At 43.4% G+C, this 9,819-nt stretch overlaps 1 protein-coding gene across 4 annotated transcripts in view; it reads right to left on the reverse strand.

Moving 5' to 3' along the window:
• POLQ (DNA polymerase theta) overlaps positions 1-9,819 on the reverse strand; it is a 141,860-nt gene that overhangs the window by 65,075 nt on the left and 66,966 nt on the right. For all 4 annotated transcript variants that reach the window (XR_002099396.1, XM_019527057.1, XM_019527056.1 and 1 more), the window contains one exon: positions 2,068-2,197. Coding sequence is in view for 3 of the 4 variants with exons in the window: in XM_019527057.1 (XP_019382602.1) it covers positions 2,068-2,197 (130 nt within the window). In the remaining variant the exon portion in view is untranslated. The remainder of the gene's footprint in view (positions 1-2,067; positions 2,198-9,819) is intronic.

The following is a 9,819-nucleotide window of genomic DNA, read 5'->3' on the forward strand; positions in this document are numbered from 1 at the left end:
GGCTCTGCTCCAAGCTTAGAAATTCAACCACCTCCTTTGGGAAACCCTGAACAGGTATAGAGTTCCTCCGGTCATCTCTTAAGCAGACAGTATTAGAGTTGGTAACAATTACATACCCTCATCTGTGCCTGCTCTCTTAGTATCATTTCCACCTTGTGGCCCTTACTGAGATTTCCTCAGAAATCATATTTGCAAATGCAATTCCTAGCATCTGACCTTTTCAGACCTAATGCTGCACACAGAGGTTTCTCATCAGCTCCTCAGAGTGATGTGGTTTAATGCTGAGTGCTACTATGCTAATTGCTTCCTAAATCAGCATATAGTGCTCAGCATTAGACCACATCACTCTGTTTTTATTGTTAGTTTAGCTACAGTATGTATACTCAGCATCATACAAAGCATGCAAGAGAATAAAAAAACCCATAAGTTACAGATGCAAAGGGTTCTCTTGCTAAAGGTAGTGTCAAGATGCATTTATGAGGTTGAAATTATGGTACACTATTTTCTTCTATTTTACTGGGGGCACATACCTAACTGGCAAGTAGGCCTGTACGAAGCGGCTAGTATTCACTTCAGATTCAGATGATTCAGGGGACAGTGATTTGATTTGGTAATTCGAATCACTGTCCAGAATTGATTCAGTTGAATCTGATTCGGCAATTCGGCTGCTGCTGAATCTCCAAATCACCCAGACCCAACCCCTACAGCCTGACCATGGCTGCCCTGCCCTCCCCATTTCCCAGCTCTTTGGAAAAAAAAGCCACAACTCACTGGGTGCTGCTGGGTGGGGGGCAATCTCCACTGCACCCTACTGCCCCACGCTGCATGGGGGGCTCTGCCGAGATTGTGCTAGTATGTGATTTCTGTGAAGTTCACAGAATCGATTTGGACCTTTTAATTGGTCCCCCGATTCAATTCAGACTTGGGAGATTTGGCCACCGAATTGGGCTGAATCTCTTCCGAATCAAATCGCCATGCGAAGCTTTGCACAGCCCTACTATCAAGCTTTATTCAGAGTAGGCGGAACCATATCCCTGAAAGATAACATTAACGAAGGATTAGCTGCTGGTCTGCAGGAGGGCTGGCTGTTGGACCGGAAGTGACCACAGATCGGCAAGCCACGGACTGGCAAAACGCAGACTCAAAGACTCATACTGCGTACTGGCAGCCACTCCTTCTTTCATACTCAGTCTAAGAGTATGCAAAAGAGTTGGCTACCTGCCTGCAGCATGCCTGTCATTGCTGGTCCACAGTTTGCTGGTCCATGGTCACTTCCGGTCCACGGTTTGCTGGTCCGCAGTTTGTCAGTCCTCAGCATAAAAAAGGTTGCGAATCCCTGAATTATGAGAACTAGTATGAGGGTAGGGAGACATAAAACACAAGAAGAAAAAAAAATACTAAATTTGAATCTCTAGTCTATGTGTAAGTTTACAATATGGCTGTCTTGACCCGGTAAACTATTATTTCTTCGTAATTTTGTTAAGCTTTTTTTCTTTTTTTTTTTTTTAATTAAAGAGAAATTGATTTATAATAGCTGTTCAGCAGCCTAATTGCCTTTGCAGAGGGAGCTTTATAATAAAAATTATTAATAATAATATAGCACTGAGAATTCATTCACCAGGATAGGTGATCTAAGAAGCGGTGCTGTACACAAGTATATCTAATCTTATTCTGTTCTCCCCAGAGGCAACACTGAATTAAACTAAACCCAGGAATTAAGAAAATCTCTAAACCCTGCTCAATCCTACTGTGCCTCAGTTCACCCAGCCATACAAATCAGGGAAGCAATGCTAACCAACCCTGGAGTGGGGCTGTCAGGACACAGAAATTCCCAAAGGTTAAGTGATACTTAAGTGCTAAGTGCTATTAGTGTTACTGGGTATTTCACATGCCACCAATTTTCAGATATTTCTCCTCCAAACAGAGAAATACAGAGCAACAAGTCACAGAACAGACACTTATAGGAGTCTATATCTATCTCTGTGAAGGACAGAAAGAAGAAAACTGATAGTGTGATCATATTAATAGAAGTAGAACAATACAAATCGCTGCTAGATATTTCCCTACCTGGCTCCAGGAAGAGCCGAGCCATTTCTTTGTGCTTGGGAAGGCGGGCTCTCTTCAACCAGGGTTGGCATTTCAATCTCAAAATCTTTTGGAATATTCTGGATATTTGGCTCTGTGAAGCTTATACGACCTAAATGAAACACAAGAAAAAAATAAAATGAAGACCCAATAGAGGATAACCCATAGTAGTAGAACACGTGTCAATGTACAGCTTGAGCACACTTGCATGTAAACTTCCCACCCCAAATATTTTGTGTACAGCAAAGAAATCAGGCAATTCAAGTGGCACATTCACTGATGCTCTGTGAACTAGCAGCATGCTGGGAGAAGCAAGGATACACTGAAAAATATCACTCGTCAAGCAACTTAAAAACCAGTCTAACACGCCTAAAATAAATCTCAAATGGGAATGCTCTCCAGAGCCTACGTACATTTTGGAGCTGTGCTGCTTTTGTAAACTCCTACCAAAATCAATAAGAAAATGAATGTGCAATGCATGCAGAACCATTTGATGTCTTTCCCACTGAAAATGGACATGGTTTGTGAATTCATCTGCTTGAAAAATTACGCCTGTCAAATGTAAGGGAAGAAAGCCTAACAAGGAAAGCATGCTCTTTGCAAGGATCAGTCTCACAGATAACTTAACAGAAAGATATACATGTCTGTGATCCCTGAAAGATGATATGCCATCCTTATCAGACTTGTTTTATTTCAATGCCATAGCATATGCTACATGTAACTTAAGAAATTGATCAAAGAGCTATAAACTCTTTATTTTATAATGCATTAAACACACACCAATTTTAATACGGTTATATCATCATCCTATGAGTACTTCAACATAGACATGTAGTTAAGGCAACAACAGCACTGACTTACTGTCCACAGAATGACTACTTATGAATGGGTTTCTCAGAACTAGTCCTCCATCTGCACTTAACATGGATGCAGGCAGTTCAGATGACAAGCTACCCAGAATCTAACAAACTCCAGTTTAAATGAAGTTTCACTATCTAAATTCAACCCAATGGAAAGAAAGGGAATGAACAGTCACTGAAGTGTAGATCAGATTTGTCACTCCGGGTGGTAGAAGAGGTTGGCTTGTCTCATCAGGTACCCAGATGATTCTGGACATCTAAGCAAAACAGGTTGTCAAGAGAACCTGTTTTCATCTATAGCCGGCTAGAAAAGAACTACTTTTATGCCACTACAGCAATAAATGCACGTGCCACCTCAGGATTGGTTTCCTGTGATATGCTTTGCGTGGCACTACATCTGGACACCATCAAAAGCTACAGTCAGTGAGAACATAAACAGCCAGCCTAACTAATAGCAGGGATCTCAAAAATACAGTCCCACTTATGGATCACCTCCCAAAAAGCTTCTGCATGCAATGCAGGACATCAGTTTTGACATTTAAAAACCTAGAATTATTTGGGTAACTGCCTCTCTTGTCCTGTGATGTCATGGAGGCTGTTGACAAGCATTTTCATAGAAGGGCCTTGATTTGAATTTCCAGACATGCTGCAAAGCTGGGGGGGCGGGGAGGACTCATTAGACAGAATAAGCTAGAGGCACTTTGTACTAATTCACTAGTTTATGTAGGGATTTTTTAATACTTATGGCATCTAGAGTCTTGCACTGATATGCTAGAGATAAAAAATGAATAAATAAGATGGAACAGGAAACTTAACTCAAGATTTTCAAATCAAACTTCCATTTGGGCAGAGATTTACTTACTTTTAAAAGATTATGAAACTTTATTATTTTCATAAATCTTTCTAGAAATAGGCGCTAATTAGCTACCACAGTGCTGGATAGGTGACCATAATCAAGCATTTAGTTAGTGCAGACAGACCTACGCTTCCAACATAAGCAGCTTGTGGAGTGCAGAACCAACACTGTGCTCTTGCTATGGGAGGCAGAGACAGATATCAGAGATAAAATCAATACACAGATTAAAAAGTAACCCTGGATCTTACATCCAGACAGGTTCTTCACTGATAATTCAGCTACATTCCCTTTGAAACACTGCTCAATGCTTTTCAATTCATACAAAAACTCCAGTGGGACTTCACATAAAATCAATTTGCTGAGAATCAGGTTTGACAGGCAGAACGGATTATAGTCCTAAAAGCATTTTTTTAAGGAAAAGAGAGGGCGGGGAGAAAGGGGAAAGGGAAGGGTATGCTGAACTTTTGAAGAAAAATCAACCTCTTTTGCATGGGCCCAATCCATTTAATATAACATCTTCATACAACCCATTTCAAGCTTCCAGGAAGAGTAAATCAAGAAAAAAAAAAATGAATATTCAATACAGCACTAAAACCCATACTCAAAAAGGGATAATTTAGAACCCAAATGAACTGTCCTAGGACAGGGTTTTTACCAGGTTATTTTTCTTATTTTACTTTTCAAGAAATTCTCATCTCTTTAAGCTTCAGATGACTCACTAAAGGTGCTGCTCCAACTCAAAGGTGGCACATTATGTACATAATGAAGTGAAATTTATTTCCCTGTGCACTTGGGACAGTCCTCGCACTCTATAGAAGTAAATGTTGCTTTTAAGATTTTGGTGCTAAGTAAATCAGGGACTCCAGTGTTCCCATTAATGTCTTTAACAGTAGTTTTTCGACACTGGAAACTCTTGCAACTATAATCAAAGGTTTATACCAGAGGGGCAGCCCTGTACATACTTGAAAACACATTTTTTACTTGGCTGTTCCAAAATGGCAGTTTCGTTTCACTGGATTGATCCGTTTGCCAGTGCTCTTCAGGGAGATTTGCTGGAGACAAGGTGAGGAACAGCAGGAGTTTTTTTTTAATAAATTAAATGCCAAGTGTGAGAAACTAACAAAAGGGAAGTCTATTCTCATATAACTCCTCTCAGGAGGGAGTGCTGATGTGTGGCAGTGGTGACTCAGTTTTCCCAAAAATACATCGGTTTAACAGAAGGTTACAAACCAGACTGATTTATTCATGCTGCTAACCATGAGGTCAGCAATCTGTTAATACAGCCCATCGAGTCCATCATAGAAACCAGCTAATACAAGTACCCTTTCTTACAATGCAGTTTTAAACCTCAACTCCAAATGGACCCTTCAGGATGAAAATATTCACCTTGTGCACAGCCCAAGCTGTCCCAAATGGCACAAGGACCTTCACTGTTTAAAAAAAAAAAAAAACACCCCCCACAAACATTTCTGCACCTTTTTAAAAAAAAAAAAAAACACCCCCCACAAACATTTCTGCACCTTTTTAAAAAAAAAAAAAAACACCCCCCACAAACATTTCTGCACCTTTTTAAAAAAAAAAAAAAAAAAAAAAAATCACACTGACCACACTAACTTCTGCAGCCTTTTAAGTACAATTCATTTAGGACTTCCTCTGTAGCTGCAATCAACTTCTCTCTCTGTTTGGGCCTCCTCTGTGGGGAAGTCCATCCCTTTCCCAGTTGCATGCATATCAGGCTCCTCCACAATCTGCCTAAGACCTCTTTCAGTGATTCTTAGAGCATATCAAGGAGCAAGGTCTGTCCCCTGCACATAGAGGGAAACTAGCCAAAGTGCACACATCCCAGCTGACACATCCTGCCCTGGGGATGACAAGCAATGGCACAACTTACAGCTTGTCCCAGGTGGCCATAATCTGTGCCAGGGCTTGGGCAAAGGATCCAGGTGCTATGACAGCTCACTGGTTCTCAGCCTCACTTTTTACCCTGCTTTTGGCCATCTTGCACAGCAGGGAGGAAGGGTGTCCTTCATCATGAGGCTCTCTCCAAGGCACAAAGCCAGTTGAACACCCTTGTATCAGACCGGATCGCTGCAAATCCCTCTCATACTGCAGGAGGGAATTGCAGTGAACATACTTTCACTTTGCAATTAAATACAAACAACCATTCTCAATCTGACTGTTCTCAAGGGCTACAACCATACTTGGGGAACAGGCTGGACATAGCTGCTTTAAAAGAACTGTTGTACCAAAGATCCGATGGTCACAGACACAGGCTTTCTGTGACTTTAGATCCTCTAAGGCAGGCAAAGGAAATAAAATATGGGTGCACTGATAGGAGATTTTTTGGGCTGATACCGATGGTCGATTTTTTTAACGAGCCATACCAGCCGATACCGATCCAATCGCTGGTATGCAAGCCTGGAGCCTGGAGACGGGGTGGTAAGCCTGTTTTGGGGGAAGGGGTGGTAGGGAGGGAAGGGGCGTGGGGGGATGGGGAGCAGATCGAGGCCCCTGCGGTGAGAGAGGGAGTGGGGCTCAGGTTGGGGCAGGCACCGTACAGCCGGGGCGGGGCAGGGTGCAGGACAGAGTTGCAAGTGGCTTGTCCGGGGGCTGCGGGGAGTGGGGTTGTGACTCCCAGCACTACGCGCATCCTGGGAGATCACGGGGAAGATTGCCCCCACATTGGTACATGGGGCGAGGGCAGGGTGCCACTGAGGGCTGCATTGGGAGGCTGGCCCAGGCTGCAATCAGGGTGGGCAGCAGTGACACTGGGAAGGGGCTGCATCCATCCCAAAATTCACTGTAGCTCCCCCCAATTCCCCCTTCCAGTGTTCCTGCTACCCCCCCTGAGCACAGCCCCTGGCCCAACCCCCACCCCTGCCGGAAACAGCCCAGCACAGCCCCAGCCCATCATCGCCCCACCTGCAGATCCAGGGGCACATGCCCCCCCATGCGCTCTTGGGGTGCACATAGTGGCAGAAGCCCTCCCCACCCCCCGCAGTCCCACCCACCATGGCTATGCAGCACTTGCCCCTGCCCCAGCCCCACTCCCTCCCTCACCCTGGGGGCTTTAATCTGCACACCCCCACACCCCCTCCCACACAACAGAATTAACAGCTGCACTCGGCTGCTCTCCACACTGCAGGGCTGTGCTCCTGGCTCCCCGCAGATGCATGCATGCACACGGCATTTATGGGCCACATTATCGGCCACAACAGCCAAAAAAAGCTGATTGCCAACGCAGTCAATTTTCTTTACATTGGAGCCAATCCAATATGTGACTGATGTATCGGTGCACCTCTAAAATAAAATTCTGCACACTACAAACACAGAGGAACAGATTTTATATTGCAAGTCTGAAAACACTTGTCACTACAAGAGAGACCATTCTTTCCAAATGTTTGTGAATGTCACTCCAGAGGCCAGCAAAAAAATAGGGTGACACAAGGGTCAGCTGCCTGACTAGAAAGACTACTCTCAGGTAGTTGGGCAAAACAAGCATATAATCTCAGGTAAGCATTCCAAAATTATGTAGCCAGGTTTTTTGGAAAATCCCTGCATTATGGGAAAGTTATGTTGAGTCATTAAAAATTTCTATATAGAAACTTGAGTGTATATTACAACAGTAAAAAAATGTTAATTCATCACTTCAAGTGGATTAGTAATGATGACTAATTATTATCCATGGGTTATTCATAGTTAGCTATTTACAACTTTTTATAAGATGTATTCTGCACGCCATATCACAGCTTGCCAAAGAATGATTTTTAATGTTTATAATGAAAAAAATATATTACAAAGATGTCAAATGCAATTGGCACACATTTTGTTCTCTATATGAGAATTGTATGAGTATGCAAGTAAATGCTAAATGTACAGTTTCTTACTGCAAAATTTCAGAGCACTCTATAAAATAATTATTTTGCTCCCTCATTATCATGTAGTCAAAGCTCATCACCAGAAGAGAAGTGAACTCTTCAAAATGGAATAGTTGATGATCTATTTCCTCCTGATCAAGAGAAGCTAAAAAGGATCCAATGCTTTGCAAGCATCAAATGGCTAGACAGGTGCTATTGATAGCGTAGGTCAGGGATGTTAAACTCACCTGGGGCCCAGGCCTGGATCTAAACTGTGGGGCTCCTCATGGGCTGGATCCAGCCAGAGGCACCGGGGTGGCTGCCATGGCCATTGCAGTGGCAGAGGGGTCCAACAGTGGCAGCCCAGAGGCTGTGAAGGTTCTGAAGGGGGAGGTGCAGGTATGCAGTGACAATCTGAAAGCAGCAGCAGTAGGTCAAGCTTACTGTAACACGTCACGTGCCTCCTCACTCCCTGAGGCAATGCGGCAGAGCGGAGCAGTGTCCTGGAGCTGGCAGAGCCTCACTGGGGCAGGCAGCGGCTCCTCCCCAAGGCGAGGCAAGGCAGGGATGGAGGCTGGCATGGGCTCTGCCGGCTCCGGGGAAGTGATCCACTCCCTGGCACTGATGCAGGGGAGTGAAGAACTTCCCAGGAGCGGGGGACCCCGTGCCAGGGTCCCGCCCCAGCCTCTCCTGGTGCACGGCCTTGAAAAGGCTGTGCGCGGCCACCCTTTTAGTTGTGCACAGCCACGTACGCGTGCACCTTAGAGGGAACCGTGTTTATGGGCTATATGTTTGACACTCCTGGTATAGGTCAATAGTTTTTAAGACAAATAATAATCAGGAGAACATTCCATGGGGGAGAGGGGGAGGAGAGAGAGAGTTTGTGTACACGCGCGCGCGTGTGTGGATACAGCTAATTGCACTTTAACAGGTAATCAATTAGTCAGCGTGCTTTGTATACAAATCAAGGAGACTCTGGCAGAGATCCAGTGGACTAACTAATAAGAATTCAGTGATGAGTTATCCTACTGACTAATTAATTAGATTTTCTTTTCTCAAAGTATATAAAAATAATGGATTTCGATATTCTGCTCCAAATCTCTGATACCTGGCAAATATGCCAGAGAGCCTCTAATAAGATAAATGCCAAACTTTTGTCATCTTCAAAATACAGACCCAGCTGACACCTCCATACACAAAGCCAGAGTAATAATAATCATACTCAGCTATCAGAGTGAGCTTTACATCTGGGAATGTCAAAGTACTTATGAGAAAACAAATTTCTTTGAATTAGGGAAAGGGAAGAATAGAGCAGTGAAGGGACTCAGTGTCAAAGGCTGAACAGCAAAGCAAACCTAGGTCTCTACAATCCCAGTTTAGTGCCCTATACAGTGGAACACATCTTCCCTGAATATATAAAAACATCAAGATGCAGCCACAGACAGACAGCACAGCACAGCACAGCACAGCACAGCACAAGGAATTAGGAATAAAAGGCAATAAGGAACAAGGAAAATAAGATGGAGAAAGGCATCTGCAGTGAGAATGAAAATAAAAAATGGGGGCAGGAGGAAGGAGAAAGTGTTCAGAATATGCTCCCACTATATTTCTTGTCAGTGACCAGTGACACTTACCAGATGTCCTACACTTCTGATAAGTGTAGAAAAAAACCGAGAAATTAGTAAAAGAACATAAGCTGAAGAAAAAGATACTACATACTGAGACTGTACTGATTGATGACATCCCCCTCATGCATCCATCCATCCATAAGATAATACAAGGAAAATGAGAAAGCCATTCAAAATCCAACCTCCATGATGGCCAAAATGATGAAGCTAAATGACTGAGGTTTTTGATAAAGTACAGCATCATTTGGGAGTTCTCAATTTTTCCACTGGCTATGGGTGACTTCACTTAGTTTACACCTTGATTTCCTCATTTTTAAAGTGCAGGTAATAGTTTCAGTACCTCCCAGGAAGAAAGGCAACTAATATAATAAATGTTTTCAAGTGGTTTTAAATGTTCATGTGAAAGATGCCTTTAAAATGCCTTTTAATACATATACATGTATGGGTGAGGTCAGGAATAGTTACAGGATTTGGTGGGGGGGGGGGGGGGTAAACACACACACACAACCACACCACAACACACACAAAAAAAA

This window comes from Gavialis gangeticus, unplaced genomic scaffold (assembly GCF_001723915.1).
Source record: "Gavialis gangeticus isolate Ggan-Ray unplaced genomic scaffold, GavGan_comp1, whole genome shotgun sequence".
NCBI lineage: Eukaryota > Metazoa > Chordata > Crocodylia > Gavialidae > Gavialis > Gavialis gangeticus.